General features: G+C 30.3%; 1 protein-coding gene across 2 annotated transcripts in view; it reads right to left on the bottom strand.

The window, feature by feature from the left end:
* LOC127734810 (calcium and integrin-binding family member 2-like) overlaps positions 1 to 20,572 on the bottom strand; it is a 48,276-nt gene extending 27,704 nt beyond the window's left edge. Inside the window, exons 1-7 of one of the 2 annotated variants that reach the window (XM_052244824.1) lie at positions 20,448 to 20,572; positions 15,101 to 15,135; positions 12,934 to 13,051; positions 12,081 to 12,228; positions 10,023 to 10,129; positions 7,497 to 7,585; positions 5,669 to 6,570 (exon numbers count right to left, since the gene is read on the bottom strand). In XM_052244824.1, the coding sequence (XP_052100784.1) occupies positions 6,549 to 6,570; positions 7,497 to 7,585; positions 10,023 to 10,129; positions 12,081 to 12,228; positions 12,934 to 13,051; positions 15,101 to 15,135; positions 20,448 to 20,498 (570 nt within the window). In that variant the 5' untranslated portion in view covers positions 20,499 to 20,572 and the 3' untranslated portion in view covers positions 5,669 to 6,548. Of the gene's footprint in view, positions 1 to 5,668; positions 6,571 to 7,496; positions 7,586 to 10,022; positions 10,130 to 12,080; positions 12,229 to 12,933; positions 13,052 to 15,100; positions 15,136 to 20,447 lie in introns of those variants that run through there. The other variant, XM_052244825.1, reaches the window with a different exon arrangement.
* Between the last annotated feature and the right edge of the window lie 344 nt (positions 20,573 to 20,916).

Here is a 20,916-nt window from a genome sequence, read left to right as displayed (position 1 = left end):
CCAAAGAAAAGCCTGAGCCTGTGCAATGCCAAAATATAGGCATTGACAGACAAATGTGTTTCAGCCTTTCGGGTTTTTTGTGTTGGTTTTTTTTTTATGATCCGTATTGTTTGGAAATTTAAATCTTTTGGACACTTTGTTGGCAAACAAGACTTATCCAAAATTAACAAAATGCATTACGCTTTTCGTTATATCTAACGTGAAAGTAAAGGTTTTTGCAGTACAAAGCAGGATTTTTTTTTTATTACACAGTTTTATAGAGGGCTCTATGCATTCAACCTTTTTTCTGTTGATGGACAGAGAATACTTTAATTTTCATGTTTTCATTTTTTTATTTTAAGAAGTACTAGTATACACGAATGACACCGATTTCAGTGTGCTCTCCAAGTGTTTCTAGTTTAGCCTTTACTCAAGGACCATCCATCCAACAAGAACAAATGTTTCAGAGGGGGGAAATCTGAGCATCAAATCCAAATGTGGCTTAAATAGGTTGGAAACAGTAATCTAAATTGGTTATTATAACTGTTTTTGTATAAACTGTCTAATATGGGATATTGATTTACTGTTGCCAATTGGACTAGCGTTCATCCTGTAGTCAGAGTGTTGACATTGGTTATGTTTCCTATTATCTATGTGTTCAATTAAATTTTCTGGTTACAAATCTAGGGAATTTGAAATAAATAGGGTTTTAAAAAAAGGAGGGAAAATTTTCCTAAAAAATACCACTAGAGGCTCTAAAGAGCCTGTGTCGCTCAACTTGGTATATATATGCATATTCAACAAAGGACACTCTCCAACATTGTAGACGAGAATAGAATTCATGACAAAAATATCTGTTTAGTTGATCTTGTATCGCTGATCGTTTAGTTTGTTAAGTTTCTCTCTATCTTCTTTAGTTTTTGCTCAAAACACCAAAGAGGTTAAAAAAGTCCTCATTTAAGGGCAATCACTCCTATAAAGAGTGAAAGTCTACTGACTATATCAGCAAAATTTGACTTGTGATTAAATCATGTCTTGCTGAACATTTTTGTGATTTACAGTGTCTAATTATCTATTTTTATTTTTATTATATAAGGCAAAACACAAAAAAAATGGTAAAAGTCATCATTAAAGGGCAATTACTCCAATAAGGAGATGTCAGACGAATTCCACCGAACTGTCTTAATTGAAGATCTTTTAGTGCTGATCATTTTTGCTTATTTAAAATTCTATCTGTCTATTATGATTTTTAAGATATAAGGCGAACACGCAAAAATTGGAAGAAATTGTCATCAAAGGGCAATAACTCTAGTAAGAAGTCAACTGACGAATTCGACCATTCTGATTCATTTATAGATCTTGTCTTGCTGATCAATTTTGCAATTTACAGTTTCTATCTTTTATAGATTTCATGATAATAGTCAAAAAATGAAAAACAATGGTAAAATTTGTCATTTAAGGGCAACAACTCCTATAAGAAGTCGTGTGATAGTTTTGACATATATGGACTATTGGTAGAACTCAAAATTCTAAACAGTATTGATTATGTCAAATTTTATCTATTCATAACGGTTTTCAAAATAATAGACTAAACTTGCATTTTACCCCTATTTTCTATATTTAGCCATGTTGGCCATCTTGGTTGCCAGACAGGGTCATCAGACACATTTTTTAAGACTAGATACCCCAATGATGATTGTGGTCAAGTTTGGTTAAATTTGGTCCAGTAGTTTCAGAGAAGTAGATTTTTGTAAAAGCTAACAGACAAAAACGTTGGACGACAACGACGGATGCCAAGTGATAAGAAAAGCCAGGTGAGCTAAAAAGTTGTTTTGGCTACACTTTTCATGTGCCTTCAATGATAAGTTGTTAATTTTTGAAATGAACATCTTTCTGATTTTTTTTTGCTATGAGCATTCCTGATAAGTTGAATCCTAAAAGACACTTTGAAATATGCTGTGTTTGACTTGATGTACCAGGAATTTATCAAAGATTGAGAACTGCCTAATTTTCCCAGCTCTAGGATACAAAATGAGATGCTTACACAAAAGAGCAAGCTAAAGACTGACCTACAATAGACATGAGCAGTATTTCAGGAATGGATTCACACCAAAAGACTTACTCTGAAAAAAGGTCAATATCATATGAAATAAACAGCTGTGCGATGAGTGCATGATACCCCTGTCGTCTTGTGTGTGAATTTTTATGCAATAATCATAGATAGTTTCTGACATACGGCGCAACATGTGAAAACCCCCCTTTTTTTTACAAAAAACTCAATATCTCTAAAACAAAATTTTGAATCAAAACCAAAAAGTATACAGATCTTTAGATTAATATAACAAAGAAGTGTGTAAAATTTTAAGCAATAATCATAAATCGTTTTTGAGATACGGCGCGACATGCGAAAACCCCCCTTTTTTTTTTTACAAAAAACTCAATATCTCTTAAATAAAATTTTGAATCAAAACCAAAAAGTATACAGATCTTTAGATTAATATAACTAAGAAGTGTGTAAAATTTTAAGCAATAATCATAAATCGTTTTGAGATACAGCTCGATATGTGAAAACCCCCCTTTTTTTTTACAAAAACTCAATATCTCTAAAATAAAATTTTGAATCAAAACCAAAAAGTATACAGATCTTTAGATTAATATAACTAAGAAGTGTGTGAAATTTTAAGCAATAATCATAAATCGTTTTTTTTAGATACGGCGTGACATGTGAAAAAAACCCTCCCCCTTTTTTTTTACAAATACTCAATAACTCAAAAATAAAATTTTGAATCATCACCAAAAAGTATACAGATCTTAAGATTAATATAACTAAGAAGTGTGTAAAGTTTTTAGCAATAATCATAAATTGTTTTTGAGATACGGCGCGACATGTGAAAAAAAACACACACCTGTTTTAGTTACTAAGTCCCGTAACTCAAAAAGTTTTAATCTTATTTTCACCAAAAAGTATACAGATCGTTTGACTATCATAAGAAACAACTATGTTGAGTTTCATGAAATTTGGATAAGTCGTTCTCAAGTTACGGTGCGACATGTTTACGCCTGACAGACAGACGGACAGACGACATTTGTATACCATAATACGTACTGTCAAAATTTTGACCGGCGTATAAAAAGGCATATTAACACATAATGTTTAAAACTAATAAGAGAAATAAACTGTTCATTCATGTTTACAGAGGAACAGACTTAATCATGAAAACTTTAAAAAAGCTAATGGAACATGTAATATCAAAATCATTAAACAGAGGTCAGAGAGGCATACACTTTGGAAGACATGTCATGAGAGATCAAGTTCATAAAACACAGATTAGACAGGCATGCATTAGGAAAATATGTCATTTGTAAACATACTAAATCTTGTTGACATGTAATGTAAAATTGAGGAACAAACATATTAATAGATAGACAAACAAAATTACCTGAATCAACTTTTTATTGAAAACAAATTATAAAAATTATTAAAAAAAAAATAAAATAACATATTCAAATAAACATTAAAACTTAAATTAAACAAATAACAAGATCACTTTTCAATTAAATATTAAAATATAATAACAAAATATATTAAAATATGAGTATTTAACATTTTAATTTTTCACATCACAACCAGTAGTATACAATTGATTAGTTATCTGATGTTCTGTGAAATTTTGACCTATTAAAGAACAATTACAAATTGTCATTAATGAACACCAATCAAACTGTCACAATCTTTATTCAATATTGATTGTATTTTGAAAGATTGCTTATTCACTAAATTTTAATCATTTTTTACATTGTAAATAAAGTTACATTATAATTGCATTTCCAAAATAATGACATTGTTCATATTATTAATGGAGTATGAATGATATATCAGGCAGATTTTGAGTTCCAACAGCCATGTAAATCTAATGATCTCAAAAGTCTGAATTTTATATTATTTAAAAGTCTTGTACATTTTTTTTTAGTAATTTTGCAAACACCTCCACTTACATCAGAATATTCAGTTTCTTGTATTGTTAATTGAAATCTGTTCAGTCTGTTTTTAGATGTTCAGTAGCTGGTATGTACCTTTGTTTACAATTATTGTAAATTACAGAAGGGACTGCATAATTCTTCATTGACCACAAGTAATGTCTTAACCAAAATAAAGATTAAGAAATATCTGAATATACTTTTAAATTAAACATTACTTCCCATATTAATTTTCAAACATTATTTAGAAAATATCTTTACATGCTTAATCAGCAGAACAAATAAAAATTGAAATGTTATTTAAACAGTGTCATGGTGTGATCATTAATAAATTATTAATTATTCAATTTATAATTTAACATTCACAGCATGGCTTCCAAAACGGTCATATATTCCGGACTTGACCGAAATTTATATAAAAAGTCCAGCTGCTCTCAGCCTCAAACGGTCAAATATCATAGGTTTGCCACTATTGTTATTCAAGGCATTTTCATAAAACGGTCATTTCACTTTTTTTTACCAACTATCGATCGGTAAAAATGTCCGTTTGGGCATTATAGTTTATAATTGTGGCAATCTATTTCACAATTATATTTCAGTCATATTTGGGTTTAATTAAACAGATGCAGCATATTTCATACTTTGAAGTGTCTCAGTTAGTCTAATCATCTGGGTACACACATGCACGGCTTGGTACATCAATAAAAAGTAGAAAAAAAATTTGTTCTTTTATTTAAAAAAACAACAAGCTGTCAAACAATTATCCCTTCAATAAGTAATATTGAAGCCATAAATCATTCACTGATTACAGGTCATTACCTTTGATGGGAGACCTTAGCTTGTCTTAATCAATAGAATTGATGATGCATAACAATGAACATAAACAGGTGATAAAGGTGATCAGGTAAACGAGGTCAAACATGTAAGCGTGTATGGAACGAAACAACATCATATTTAATTACGCTTTGTAGATATTATTGTAAATGAGCATTCAGTTTTAAAAAAGTATCCTTAGATTTTAAAATAATTCTTCAAATAAGAATATTTATAAATGAATTCGAATTTGTTAACTCGAATAATTACAATGATATTCATTATTATATTTAAAAACACTGTACATTGTGTTAAATACTGGGGTACGCTAAAGGGTATTCAAAGTTATTTTCTTACATTTCAGCGGGTTGCATCTAATTAATTTATTCTAAAAGATTGAAATTATAAGAAATACGTTAATAAATATGATTTGATGAAAAATTTGAAAGGTTTTAAACGAATAATCGTCAGAACCACGTTGTTTGAACTAGTACACGTGTGCGCATGTGTCTATTGTCCGCTGGTGGGAAATTTAACTATGCATCCTAATTCTTCAATAATGCTAAAATTATCATTGATACCTTTATCTAACGTTCATTTCGAGTATTTTCTTGGAAGAAATAACTTGAAAAGGCTACTTAAGGTTCATCATAACAAATGGACAATAATGGCCGTATTTTCACCTCAAAAACTACTCTGTGTACAGACTTACCTGTACAGTTTGGAAAGTTTTAAGGCCTGGCATCCACTAGATATATAAAAGTTAAAATTACTTTGCATATCAGAAAGATGAAATCTTGTTTGGATTATGATGAGCATTTTTTTTTCGTTCCTGCAGAAGATGTAAAAATAATTGCGTATCCGTCTCTGATCCGTGATTTACCATTATCAAGTCAACATCAGGCATTAGGAAAATGTGATTTTAAAAACGAAAGTAAAGCTTTTGACAGCGTTATTTTGCACAAATAAAGAGTCTAAAGAGGAATTAAGCAGAATTAGTACACTGATGTTGCACACTTCGAATGCTGCACTTTCAATTTAACACTTTACGTCAGAACATCGAATTTATATCAAAGTAAAGTTTAAATCGTTTTAATGTCAATCATTGGTTATATCATATATGATGGCCAACTGATTATCATAGTTGCCTAATTTACTAAGTCTTAAGGGATAAAAAATCGGGATAAGATATGAAATGTCCGGCTGGCTCAAAAATATTTTGGAAGCCCTGATTCACAGTGTAGTTTCAGAAAAGTTGAAAAAAAAAATCATAAAATGTTATAATGACTAGTATATTCCATTGGAAAAATAACATTATACTTATTCTTCAGAGGAAAATGTTGCATATACATTTTGAATTCTTTCTAAAGACAAGGCTTCAGTTATGATTTTAAAATTCTTATAAATCAAATTCACATGCAAAATTTTTGAAAAATCTTTTGAAATAAATGTTATCACAAATAATATAAACATGGTACCTGGACATAAGTTTTATGTTAATATCACATGTATGTTTTCACTTTCCAATTAATTTGCTTTCTTTGTTTCTAAGGAAGCAAATCAGCATCAATCACATAATCAACAAATACAATATATAAATTTGGTTTTATCCAGAACTGATGTACAAGTATCCTTGGTTTTAAAATTTGCATCTTTAATCAAACGTTACAGTCAATCAGAACTCAACATGTTGAAAAAACTAACAAAAGAAGTTCATTTGTTGAAACTTTTAGTACAAAACTGTGTTGCTGTCAAAGTACCTTCAATTACTGTTCTAATCATATTCGTATATGAAATGTGCTGAAATGGTAAAAAAACATTAAAACATCAGGATGGATATCTAAATAACTTTTGAATTGAAAAAACAAACAAACAGAAAACCCACTCTAATAGTAGTAAAATTGAACCAGGAAAAGTAACCACAACATTTTTACCCCTCCCCCAAATTCTTTCTGTGCCAACTAAGCAGAAAGAGCCATGTAGTCCACTGGTAGCTGTCGGTTCATGAATGCTATAATTGCTGGTCTTTCGTTGTTTTTAAAATAAAATTTCTCTTTTGAATTGTTTCAGATTTTGTTCACCCTGTTTACTACACATTTTGGATTGTGCTCATTGTTTAAGGCTGTACAGTACTCCACAGTTGTTCACAAGATTTCTTTAAGTTTGGTTGATTTTTGTCTCATTATCAATCAAACTCAATCTCATTATTTTTATATTCTATAGAAATAAAGCCTGTTCAACACAAAAGACTTAGTTTTTTATTCGAACAAAAATCTTCAGTACCAAATGGGTTCCATTAAGTTAGAGTTCACTGATTTCACCTGTATTAGAGATATAAAAGTGATCTTATAAAAACAACAAATTATTTGAATCTGAAATAATTTTGAATTCTGGAATATATGATGAAAACTGACCCAATTTAGGGAAGTTAGCCAGGCATGCATGCATAAGAGGTTAGTTAGTTCATACTGAAATATCAATGAAAGTAAATTAAACCATAGCTACATGTATGCATGCATGGCTATGTTAAACCCCCATAGTTGGTTAGTTTTCATTATACATTTCTTATCAATTTTACAGAATTTAAAATTATTCCAGATTCAAATGATTCCTTTTTAAAATAAGATTTCATAAAATTAAGCTGTTTACTATAACAGTGTCAGACATCATTACTACATATGGTTTTTAAAGATATCACATTTTTTTTGCTTCTCTCATATACTTACTTCAGAAAATCTGGAGATCTAGATATAACATGTTCAAATTCTATGTACGATAACATTCCATCGTCATCAAGATCTGTCTCTTCTAATACCTGAAACATTCACAATTTTCTAATTTAATAACATTTTGATTTTACTGCCAACAATTCAGATTTACGTCTATCAATTTATTTTTTCTCTTAGGTTTTTGCAATAGCTATTCTGAGAATAAAAAATCCCATTTTAAGGAAAGACATTTCCCTATTTTCTTCACATGCCTTTCTATAGATAAATTTATTTACACTGATATCTATATCTTAGAGAGAAAGGATAAAGAGAAAATTCACTTTTGGGCTATTCTGAAATTCAAAGTTTAAGGTGATCACTTATCATAAAATTGCAATTAGAAACTTGTGTAAAAAGTGTTTCAAATCCCTCTTCCCCTTATATTGCAGTCACTGGATTTTTTAAAGGTATAGCTATTTTCAAAATTTTTGCTTTGAATTTTTTTGTTGATAATTTTCAATATCAAGCTATTCAAATGTCAGGGAATTTCTCAGTCGAAAAAGAATGAGAACAGGATGACATCATATGCCAATCGCTCTTTGATGGAATTTCGTAGGTAATTGATTAATTAATAATCTTTCAACTCTTTATTGACGGGTGCCACATGTGGAGCAGGATCTGCTTTCCCTTCTGGAGCACCTGAGATCACCCCCAGTTTTTGGTGGGGTTCGTGTTGCTCAGTCTTTAGTTTTCTATGTTGTGTTTTGTGTACTACTGTTTGTCTGTTGGTCTTTTTCTTTTTTAGCCATGGCGTTGACAGTTTATTTTCGACTTATGAGTTTGAACGTCCCTCTGGTATCTTTCGCCTCTCTTTCTCAGTTCATGTCATCTCAGGGCAACGCCCATCATAGTGAATGTAGCCAAGAAATTCTCTCTCATTTTCAAAACCAAAGATAATTCATAAATTTTTAAATTTTTTTTCTTTTCACCAGTACTTACTTGAGAAAACCTTGAGATCTAGATACATCCCTATCATACCAGATCTCCTTATTTTCGATATTATTGATATTAAATGCCTACCAAATTACTAAATAATTAACCAGTAATAGCTCTTAAATTACAGATATTATATGAAAAGACCTAAAATATCCAAGAGATCATTAATATGCAGAACAAAATAGAATTCTTAAAATATTTCATTCTATTATATACTTAGTAGTAAATACAAGTAAATTGTATGTGTAATCCAATGATGGCAATCATGCTGTATCAGCCAACCATGATGATATCGATATCAGTCACGGTTGCAAAGGCTTTATCAAACCCCTAAACTGTATGACGTCACATAATCGATATCAGTCACGGTTACAAGGGTTTTATCAAACCCCTTATATATGTTTTACGCCATGTCATGTGAAAAATAAATGGGGAATGTGTCCATGGGATTCAGATGATGCCCCCGCTTGCATATAACGTTATAAAGGGCCATAACTCAAGAACTGTAAAAGTGACACTACCCAAATTTGAACATGATCTGAGTTTTGTGGTAATAAGCATTGTTTATAAGTTTCATAACATTTAGTTGACGTAAACTTAAATTAGAGAACAGAAACGATAAATTCAACAATTTTTCCATTTTTAAAGGGGCATAACGCTAGAACAGTAGAAGTGACACCACCAAAATTCAATCTTTATCTGTGTTTTGTGGTAATTGGTTGAGGCAAACTAAAGTTAGAGAACAGAAACTAATATTTCAGCAATTTTGAGATTTGTAAAGGAGCATAACTCTACAATGGTAAAAGTGACGCCACCAAAATTCAAACTTGATCTGTGTTTTGTGGTAATAAACATTGTGGATAAAAGCAAATCACTAGCTAATAATACAGAAAAAGATGATTATGTTAAATATGTTTGTCTTGAATGTATGAAATTTTGATGATCTTTGATAGTAAAATGCAAATGTTAAAATTAAAATTGCAATACTTTATTATGTTAAATATGCAAAATATATAAACCATGTCTGAAGAGCAAGGACAAGTTATCTCCACAGAAATGAGTTATGCAAATGCTGATACAACTGCATACCAAATATTGTAAACCTTTTTAAGTGGTTCTCCTTAAACTGACTAATCACAAACTGTAACATGTAAACTATGCAGAGTTTTATATTCAATAAACCATGACTTAGGGGCATGGGCAATATAATCTCCAAGGAAATTGTATATGCTTATGCTAATGCTAATACAACGAATACCAAATATCATTGACTAGCCATTAGTGGTTTCCCTTAAACTGACCTAATCACAAACTTTAACAAATTTTTGACACTGCTGAACCAGCTCGAAACAGCACATCAAAGTCTCTTCTTTAAATGAATGAAGATAATAGTTAGTTATTCTTTCTTCAATATCTCTCCCTTATTTAATGCCAGGCTACTAAATCAGATTGATAACAGCTGCAATCAATCGGCTACACATGACTCATTCAAAGAGAATTACAACTAAACTGCCTCGAGAGTACTTTATGTATATAAAGGCTTCATACTTTATCAACTATAAACTGTTTTTCGTCATCAGACAGTTCATTTTTAGTGAGACAGGTCAGGGTCCTCTCCAAGTCATCTCTTCCTATGAAGTTATCACAGTCAAAATCTAAAACGAAATGAAAAATAAAAACATAAAGCAATTAATCTTTAACTTTAAACAATCAATATAATTAGTTACCAGGTATTCATCATAACTCCACACAATAACTGAATACTATCAAGTATTTTACAGTATTTAAACAAAACTTGAATGGTAAAATTTATTTTCCAAAGCCTGTCACATTAATATTCAGCTTCAATATTCAACTTTTCCATCAGCTTGCATTAATTTATTTTCTCATAATTGACCAGGAAATAATTACTATAAGAGGGTCTGGATGGGGGTCCTTTATTTCTTTAGTTTCTACTTTACTTTAATTTTACAGGACATTTCTATCTTTTCTTTATTTAATTGGCACATTATTCTCTTATTCTTTTTATTTTAGAACCAATGATTCTCTACATATTCTTTATTATTTTCCCTATTTTTGTCTATTCTATATTTTGTTGGCCCTTTATACTTGATTTTTTCCCGCTTATTCTCTATTCTGTTAACCCCATCCACACCCTGCAGTAAAGGCAGAAATATTTGACATGTTATTATCATTGCGAAAATTGTGACCAGATAAGTTTTGCAAAAATAAAAACTAGCATTCTAAGATTTGATAGCATTATTTGTATGCCCCAATTCCTGAAATTGCAATAATTAATCTCACATTTTTGTTTGATTTTCAAAATTGAAATAATAAATGCATGCAAAAATTTCCGAATTTACTGTGCATTGATATTGATAAAAGTTGGCAATACTTCAGTTTAAAAAAGCCTATGACTGCTGTTGACTTAAGGATGTTTGCTCCTCACGTTTTTGACTTTTTGTCAGATATTTGGAATCCTCTAGTTTTATCCATGTAGTGCCAATAAAAATTGTGCCCCCTAACCCCTACTTTTCGTTTCATAATTTTATTGCGTATAGTTTAAATAGCCATATTTGAAAATCTTATAAAATCCTTGTTATTTTTTCATAGTTTTTGAAAGAAAAAAGGTGCCAATATTAAATGTATGAAAAATCTAGAGAGAATCATTTCCCGCTAAATTTTCAATTGATTATATCTCAAAAACAAGGACACTGACCTGTCATTTTTTTCTACTTTTTAAGTTTCATTATTTATATACTATCGATTTATAACAGTCTTTTAAAAAGCTTATTATTTTGGAACAGATGAGCAAATATCCTTAAATATTTAACTTACAGTGCTCAGTAGGAAGTACATGTAAATGTTAACACAAATCTAAGTCAGATCTTAAATATAATGTAACATTGTTCACAATCATTTTGTTTGTACTATTAAATTATTTTTGTTGTTTATTATACCGCTACTTACATTTTAGGAGTTGTGAGTTTTTATTGTATGATGTTCTATGTAACTTTTCTCAGCCAACTGATTTAGATAAAAAGAGGGAGGTTTGATCACAATAAACAAGCTTAACTGGCAAAATGTTCATGTCCCAAGTCAGTAACCTCGTTAGTAATTATCTTTCGTCATATTATACTGTAATATTTTTATTTTGAAAAAAATTGCTGTCAATGGCAGATGTTAAATTTATTCTCCATTTTCCCAACCTTGAATGCAATACATTTTAAGCTAGACTTATTGTATAGACACCTCTCTAAATGTTGAACTTTAAATGTCTTTTTGTTTGTGTGTTTTGTGGTTGCTGTCTCAGACAAATAGCCCACACCTCCTTTTTTTTCATTTAAAAATTGAAATTTGCTATTATTAATGCATTTGCAAAGAAAAATACTGATTTTGTTATTCTCTTGATGTATTTGAGTAAGGAAGATGTGTGTTTTAGTCATTTGCCATGATTTACATTCCCATTATTTTTTCTACTCACGAAAAATATATTGCTCTCGAAACTAGCTGGTTTACAGTATTCAATTTTGTAACTAATTGTAACAGCTGTCGTACTGACTGATACTTATTTGATGGTAATTATTTCCCTAATGTGTGCCATACCATAAATTTTAAAGGCATATGTAGTTTTAATATCTCTTGGAGCTGCTTCAGAAAACACTGAAAACATGTCCAGGAAATCGTCAAATGACATGTCACCAGATCCATCTTCAGAAAACACTTTACAGATTCTTTCTTTAAATGGATTCTCCTGAAAAAAAAGAAATTCTTATTGAAATTAATTTTTTTATTCTAAAAACAGTTAAATCACAGTGTACAATAGACTACCCTGCCTATTATGAAGAGGTTATATTCTTCATCAATGTAATATCAGTAAGTTGTTTTGCTATGTTTAGTATCTGTTTCAAGAAATATAATGATGAGAGTATATCTCAACAAAATCAATCAGAAGTCCAACAAAATGGTAAATACTATATTAAGTAGATATTGAAAGAAAATTGGTTTTATACTTTTGTAAATTCTAACAGTCTGAGGATGATATCCATGATAAAAGGACTCAGTTGGTGCGATCAGGGTGCATCCCGTAGATGAAAGTGTTCATGAAATATTGAGTCTATGAAAAATTAAGAGTCTTTAGGAGAGTCCTGTTGCTGCAACTGGAATGGACCACACATTATCCACACTCACATGAATTAAACAATAAGTCCTAGTTATTATCTGTCATTATGTCGAACAGATGTAGTTTTAAGACTTAACTGGAACAAATTAATTTATGATTAAAATTAACACACACATGGTTTGTATAGAAATTGATTGAGTTTTTATTATTTATTATATAATTATTATTTATCATAGAAATTCTTGGAAATTAAAATTTTTCAGCTACATGTATAGAAAGGATTCAAATGCTTCTTGTTCAAATATACTTTTAATATTCACTGTATAAAATATATACCTTGATCTCGGTCATTTTCTCTACTTCAGGTAAAGGAATTCTAAATGAGTTAGTTTTTCCATCTCTCATATCTTCAGGAACATTTCCTGGTGATAACATGCGATAACGGTTGAATATTCTGAAAAAATTGTTTGAATATGCATGTGATATTATCTTACTTAATTCTTTTATTATTTCTTTCTAATAAAAACAGGTCAGCACTGTGAACAAATGTGTTTGTTGATGATTCACTCTGAAATACATGTATATCTCCATATATCCAAAAGATATTATATGACCGGGTTGCAAATTATATTGTTATCAGCTTAAATCACCATCAGTCACAATGTTTGTTCTTAGCTTATAAATCAAATACCATCATGCATCATTTTTTCAACAAATTTACCCTGTTTGTACTTTACTCACAATTTCCACTGTTTCATCCAATCCTTTTCTTCAAACTAGAGGCTCCAAGGAGCCTGTGTCGCTCACCTGAAATTTTTTTTACAATTGATGCATAAAATAATGCTACCATTATACTTTTGCTTTAGTTTCAGAGATATAAGCCAAAAACTGCTTTTTATCCCTATGTTCTATTTTTAGCCATGTCGGCCATGTTGGTTGGCTGGCAGGGTCAAAGGACACTTTTTTTAAAACTAGATACCCTAATGATGATTGTGGCTAAGTTTGGTTAAATTTGTCTCAGTAGTTTCAGAGTAGAAGATTTTTGTAAAAGATTACAAAAATTTACGAAAAATTGACTTTAAAGGGCAATAAATCCGGATCCTTAAGGTTTCAATTGACAATTTTGGTCATGTTGACTTATTTGTAGATCTTACTTTGCTGAATATTATTGCTGTTTATAGTTTATCGCTATCTATAATAATATTCAAGATAATAACCAAAAACTGCAAAATTTCCTAAAAATTACCAATTCAGGGGCTGCGAGCAACCCAACAACGGGTTGTCTGATTCGTCTGAAAATTTCAAGGCAGATAGATCTAAACCTGATAAACATTTTTACCTGATATCAGATTTGCTCTAAATGCTTTAAATTTAGTATAAATTAATACTGACTTAATTCGAATTCTGTCTGCATGTTGTGGTTTTTAATATTGTGTATGAGTTTTATAAAATTTGAATGAGGTAAACTTAAGTTGGAGTGTGGAAACAAAAATAAAAATCTGATTTTCAAATTAAAACGGGTTATAGCTCTAGAACCGTATGTGACTCACTGCCCAAAGGAGTTGGTTCACCAACTCATAATTTTGGCCCTAAAAACCTGATTTTTCTTAACTGCAATAAAGTTGTGAAAAGTATATCAAAACATATGTTAAAATGTCCCAATTGTTTCAGTTATAAAAGATTTTTGACCAATGAAGTCATTAGTGATGTATTTCTGATGTCATAAATTTAGGTGAATTTATGAACTCCTGATTTTTGACATAAATTGGGAAAATTTATGTTAGTTTTCTGAAAAATTAATAGTGGGGCCACCCCTCACCCCCAAATATTTCAAATATACCATATTCTCTACTTTTCAATCAAAATTTTAATGGGCGAGCTGTGGCGCCACATATCAAATCATGTTAAAAAATGTGATGAATTTCTAAACAATTGGACTAAAATGAAATCAATACCTATTTAGGCTAATATACTTATAATATATATGAAGCAGATATACATTTTTCATATTATACTTCTCAAAAATTATACATTTAGCAATACATACACAGTAAATTTACTCGAACAATTGAAATTTTCAAAATACATCTTTTCAGGGCCGTTTATTGGGGTTACTGGCTCTACGTCTTTGAACCATGTACATGTAATGTAAGAATTGTGAAAGTTTCACAAAATTCTGTTCAGCCATAAAGGATCAGTACAAGAATTGACAGAATACAAAAGTTAGACAAAAGGATAATTAGATGGACACTAGCATCACTTCATATAGCATAAGCTTGAATAACCAGGGTATAAAATAGTGCATGTTCAAAAATGTAAGGTTAAAAAAAGTTGAATTCTTTTGCAGCAGCCACATTTGAGTATGGTATTGAAACTGATAAATTTTTTTATTATAATCTTAACATAAATCAGTTTTAAAAATACTCTGGAAAAATAACCTAAGGAAAAACAACCAGATTGTGAACCTTTCAGCATCGACATGTATAAATTATAAAAGACTTACCTTAAAATTTCTTTTCTTGTGAAAAATGTACAATCCTAAAAAATAATTAAATTTAAGATTTAAACCATGTTCACAGGCATGACAGGATAACCATTTATTTTGTGATAATTCTTATATGATTTGCATATTAGGAAATACGTTTATATTATTGGTCGAGAGGGCTTCCGGTTGTGGCTCTTGACGTTATTTATTTTTTGATAGACGTTGACCGAACTTCTTTCTGTAACCAATTAACAAGATGGGGGGCGATAATAACACAAACCAGCTCGATGTTAAAAATATTCAATGTAAAGATGAACGCCAAGTGAAAATATTTATTTTCACTTCATGTTCATCAATAAATTAAACAATAAACACAAAACATTCATTTGAATGATGATTAGATATTTTTGTCATGTTTGTAGTTTATTTTTTTCAGACAGCAAATTTCATGAAGTACTTTTTTTTTAAGTTTACCAAAAAATATATTCATCATGTTCATGTGTCAGGCCAATTCAATGACACAAATATAGAATTTATGTGTGATATATAGAGGTTACGAGTCGGAAAGTTAAATTCCTTATCTCCAATTTTGAAGAATTATAAGGATTAGGCCACACCAAATACATTTCTATTTCTTCGGATTCTTTCCTTTGAAAAATGGTAGCGAGAGCGAAATTTTTTCATTTTTTTTTCAAAGTTTGATTTTTGACAGGCAATAAATTTTTTACCAGAGAGCATTATTATTTTTTGAATTTTTTTTTTTAAATCTATGAAAAGAATTTTTACGCAAGCGAGCGATCAGAAATTTACATCTAGTTTCAGTGCTTCATATTTTATATATCTCATATCCTAGTTCTTATATTGCCCTACTTTGCTTCTCAATTTGTTCTCTGACATACAGTTTAAACTTTTCACAACATTTCCAAGTATAAAATGATTAATTTGTAGCAAAACCTTTAATGTTGTGTAGTCTGATCAAATAAATAAGATCCTGTTGAACATCAAAAAGTGCAACAGATTTGAATAGGCATGCATCCATGTTTAATGTAAGTTATAATTGATGCGTTGAATGTTTTTTAAATTAACTATGCAAAGCATAAATGGATGTATAAAGCATGTATATACATGTACATTCATAAAAATTTGTGTATACAACAAGCTGAAAATTAATAATGGACTGTCCTTCATAAACCACACCAATTTATACCATTCAAATGAACCTGTCAGATGCTACATGTATATACTAACTAAACAAAAGGAAAATTTCAATACATTCCACTTTAGTCATTGCTTTCCTGTAGAATTTAATGACAATCAAATCAAATTTATAAATATATATATATAAGTACATGTACGTCTGAATCAGTGACAACTCTACAACAGATTTATCCATCAGATCACCAGCAGTGATGGTGATACATGGCTGTGTACATTCTGTATATACAACTCGTCTACACATCAGCCCAACAATGTTAGATCTGTAAATTTGCTTTCGCAATTTTTTTCGCAAATTTACAGATCTAACATTGTTGGGCTGATGTTTAGACGAGTTGTATATATATATATATATACATAAACAAGTCCAAATTGAAAACAACGTTCAAAGACTACAGTGTACTATATCTGCTTTTGGATTCTCTTTTATTCTTATGCACATGATGCATGTTATATTGTCATAATTTAAATCTTTCAATTCGGTTGTGTTGTTGCTTTGTTGTTTGATCTTGATAGGTATGCCTTTGCAGACGAGGATAAGTCTGTTTAGGGGTTTACGATTCTTATGGGATGGTAGTAACAGCTGGTCTAAAAATTTCCTGGGTCGTAATTGTAGTTTGATGTTATAAATGTTTGTGTTCTTGCACGGAGCACTTCCAAAAAATCGGTAAAAAAATTGTCCAAATCATATTCTACAAATATTTCACTCATGTCTTACGTTAAGAATTAATATTGTAACAACAATGTTAGAACATGAATATTAGGTCTAGATCGTTTTTTATGTCAATTTCCGTGTCTTTATGGCATTACTTTCAAACTCACAACTGATCAAAATATTTGTTTCATAAATTTAAAGATGGACGGGCGCGGCTCCATACAGGACGCAGGTTTTTATAAAAAGTACTTTTATCTGGTTGACCTTTCACAACACATGGGAAATCCGACAAACAAGGTATTAATTTGGCATGGCCTTAAACATATTTTTAAAGGCGTTTAATCCTATAATACATACATGTATAGTCAACATTCCTAATTACATGTACATTGTATTTCGAATGAAAAGTTACATGCAAGCATAGAACCAATGATATACATGTGTTGACTGTGGTTCGTGACAACCTGGCAGTATTCAGTATGTTCAGAGCATTTGGGTATTTATCTCATCCTGTTGGAAACCAATCAAGAATTGGCACAGCTACATGTACTCTGCAAGCTTAATATAAATAAGAAGACTTAGTATGAGTTCCAATAAGACTCTCTATCCAAGTCACAATGTATAAAAAGTTAACAATTACAGGACAAAGTACGGCCTTCAACATTGAGACTTGGCTCACACCTACATTTTGTAACAGCAAGCTATAAAGGGCCCCAAAATGACTAGTGTAAAACAATTAAAACAGGAAAAACAACTGTCTCATCTACATGTATATACAAAACAAGAAATGAGAAACACTTATTAACCACACCAACAATAATTTGACAGTGCTATATCTACCGCTGTATCAAAGCCAGTATTGTCTATTGGTATCCACAATCACAGGCACATGAGTTCTGTCAAAAGTAATAAAATATGGGCAATGGGAAGAAAGTAGTGTCCATGTATAAAAAAAAAGAGATTTTAGGCAGAACGTATTCATACAAATGGGTCTTATTAATTAGAGACAAGAAGAAACAAATAAGCGACAAGAAGAAACAAATTAGCGACAAGAAGAATAATTTAGCGACAAGAAATATAATTTAGTGACAAGTAAACAAATTTAGCGTAAAAAATCTAAACATGCTAAATATCAATTAATCTAAATAAATAGATTTTGAAACATTCATCGAAATATCTTTTTTTAAATGCTCGATACAAGCGTATAAAATTAGGTTTTTTTCCTTAATTTATCAAGGATATGTTATGAAAGATAATATACCTTTAGTTTACAGCATACTGTTTATAGTATATAGATGAATGAATCAATATTTATGTAGAGTCGGCATGGTTGGTGTTAGAGTTAAGATTATAATCAAATTATAAATTAATACAATCTTGATTTATTTCAGACTCAAAAGGACAATACATATATATAAATATATGACACAAATTTTTCTGTCTTAACAGGATAAAAGGTTCAAAAAAAGTATATGTAGACTCATGAATGTTTGGATAAAAAAGGGTGGTATTTTTTTATTTCTTTAAATTTTTAATTTCCATTTTTCTCTATTTTTTATGGATCCTAAGTATAATCAGATGATTTTTTTTTCTATAAATCTATTGTTTTAATAGTAAATAAACTTTATTGTCGCTATTATTTTCTTCTTGTCGCTAATTAGTGAGACCGATACAAATACAGATATAATGGACTTGTCCAAGGCTTTTGACTGCCTACCCCATGACCTCCTCCTACTAAAATTAAAATCCTATGGTGTCTCCGCTTCTTCTCTTAAACTTTTGGAAAGCTATTTAACTAATAGAAAACAGTGTGTTAAAGTAGGTACTAATTCAAGCTACTGGCAAACAATGTTTAAAGGGGTGCCACAAGGGTCGATATTAGGGCTAACATTATTTAATATCTTTTTAAATGACATTTTCTTTTTTATTCATAAAAGTGAACTTTATAATTATGCAGATGATAACACCCTTTCATACGCATATAAAGATTTAGATAAATTAATTAATACTCTAGAAGATGAAAGCAAAATTTTGATAAATTGGTTCTCAATAAATAAAATGAAAGCAAATCCAGAAAAATTTCAAGCAATAGCTGTAGGTAAAAAAACTAAAGACAAAAACCTAAAATTTAAATTAGAAGGTAATGAAATAGAATGTGAAGATAACGTTAAACTTCTAGGCGTAACAATAGATTTTAAACTAAATTTCAATGAACATGTCTCTATAATATGTAAAAAAGCATCCAAACAGTTTCAAAATGTAAATGTATTAAAAAGAATAGGAAAACACCTGACTAAACTCGGAAAATTAACAATATATTATTCTTTCATAATGTCCAACTTTAATTACTGCCCACTAGTTTGGCACTTTTGTGGGGAGGTTAATACAAAAAAGATAGAGAAAATTCAAGAGAGAGCACTAAGGTTTATCTATGAAGACTATTCAGCAAGTTATGAAGATCTACTCTGCAAATCAAAATTACCATCTTTAAAAATAAGAAGAATGCGATCATTGGCTATTGAAGTTTTCAAAATTATTAATGAAGATTGTCCTGTTTATCTCCATGATTTAATACACTTAAATGAAAACACTTACTCTTTCAGATACCAGAATACAGCCGACCTACCACATGTAAGAACAACTGCATACGGCCTACAATCTTTAAAGGTATGCAGGTGCTAAGCTTTGGAATGAGCTGCCAGATGTGCTACGTAAGCAATCATCTTTAAATCAATTCAAGAACTTGATAAATTTTTGGTCTGGCAGCTCATGCCAATGATTTGCCTGCAAAACCAGTTAATTTCTGTTCATTATTTTTGGTTTAATGCTTTATTTTCAGCATGGCAATTTTATTTTATTATCGTTACTATAGTGCTTCTGCTGCTTTGTGTTAGTTTTATTAACTAACTAATCTATATGTGCTTTTAATGTGCAAACCATATTATTTTTGCGTTTGTGCTTTTATCTCACAAGTGCATGTTTCAGTGTGTGTTTAACTTGTAAGATGCTTTTAAGAACTTTTGTGCTGCATGTTTATATACTGATATGAACTCTTGCTTTATATGTTTAATTTATGTGTGCATGACTTGATATGTATGTTTTGTTTTATTTGTTGCTCTGTCGGTTTTAAAAGCTCTTCAGAGCTTATGTTTTATACTTGTATTTGCACATACCGACTCTAAATAAAGCTTTATGTCTTATGTCTATATGTTAACTACATGTACATGTACTAATGACTAATGTATTCCAAAAAAATTATTATGACGTTTTGACTTTTGTAAGGTTTTTTGATAAAAAAAAATTGGCGCCTTTCTTAGGAAGGCGTAACAGAAAAAAAAAATTAAAAAATAGCCTTTCTAGACCGCATAATTATTTGGACTAGTACTATAATGATGTAGCATAAATTTGTGCATCTCAACCATTTAGCAGTTTAGGACGACGATACTCGGATTCCCGGTCAATATAGATAAATTACTATGCAAGCTTAATTGAAACCTGATATGCATCTAGTTGATCCTCTGTGAAAGTTGATATTTTGTTGCCCATGTTACATCATTTAAAAAAAAAACACTGATTTTTCAACTTTTCACAGTAAGTAATCAGTTTTTCATCGAAAATCAGATGACTTCCGCTTTTGAAAAAACTAAAACTTTGTTGAATAGGATACACACAGTTATATTTCCGGATGTCTAATAGGTGTCATCTTAGTCCTATAATATAAGACTTCGGAGTTTCATATCTCATTTACATTCAACGTTTTTTATCGGATATTTTTTTTTTTACTATCAATGTTGAAACCGAAAACGTTGAATGTAAATGATATGAAACTCCGAAGTCTTATATTATAGGACTAGAGTACTAGTGTCAAGCTATCCAGCAATTCTCATCCTGCAATTCTCTTTATAAAAAGCTATCCTGCAATTCGTCATCCTGCAATTGCGTTTGGAAAACTACTTGAGCGACA

This window comes from Mytilus californianus, unplaced genomic scaffold, assembly GCF_021869535.1.
Source record: "Mytilus californianus isolate M0D057914Y unplaced genomic scaffold, xbMytCali1.0.p SCAF_3, whole genome shotgun sequence".
Taxonomy (NCBI): domain Eukaryota; kingdom Metazoa; phylum Mollusca; class Bivalvia; order Mytilida; family Mytilidae; genus Mytilus; species Mytilus californianus.
Note: the sequence above shows the minus strand (reverse complement) of the source record. Positions and strands in the feature narration are given on the sequence as shown.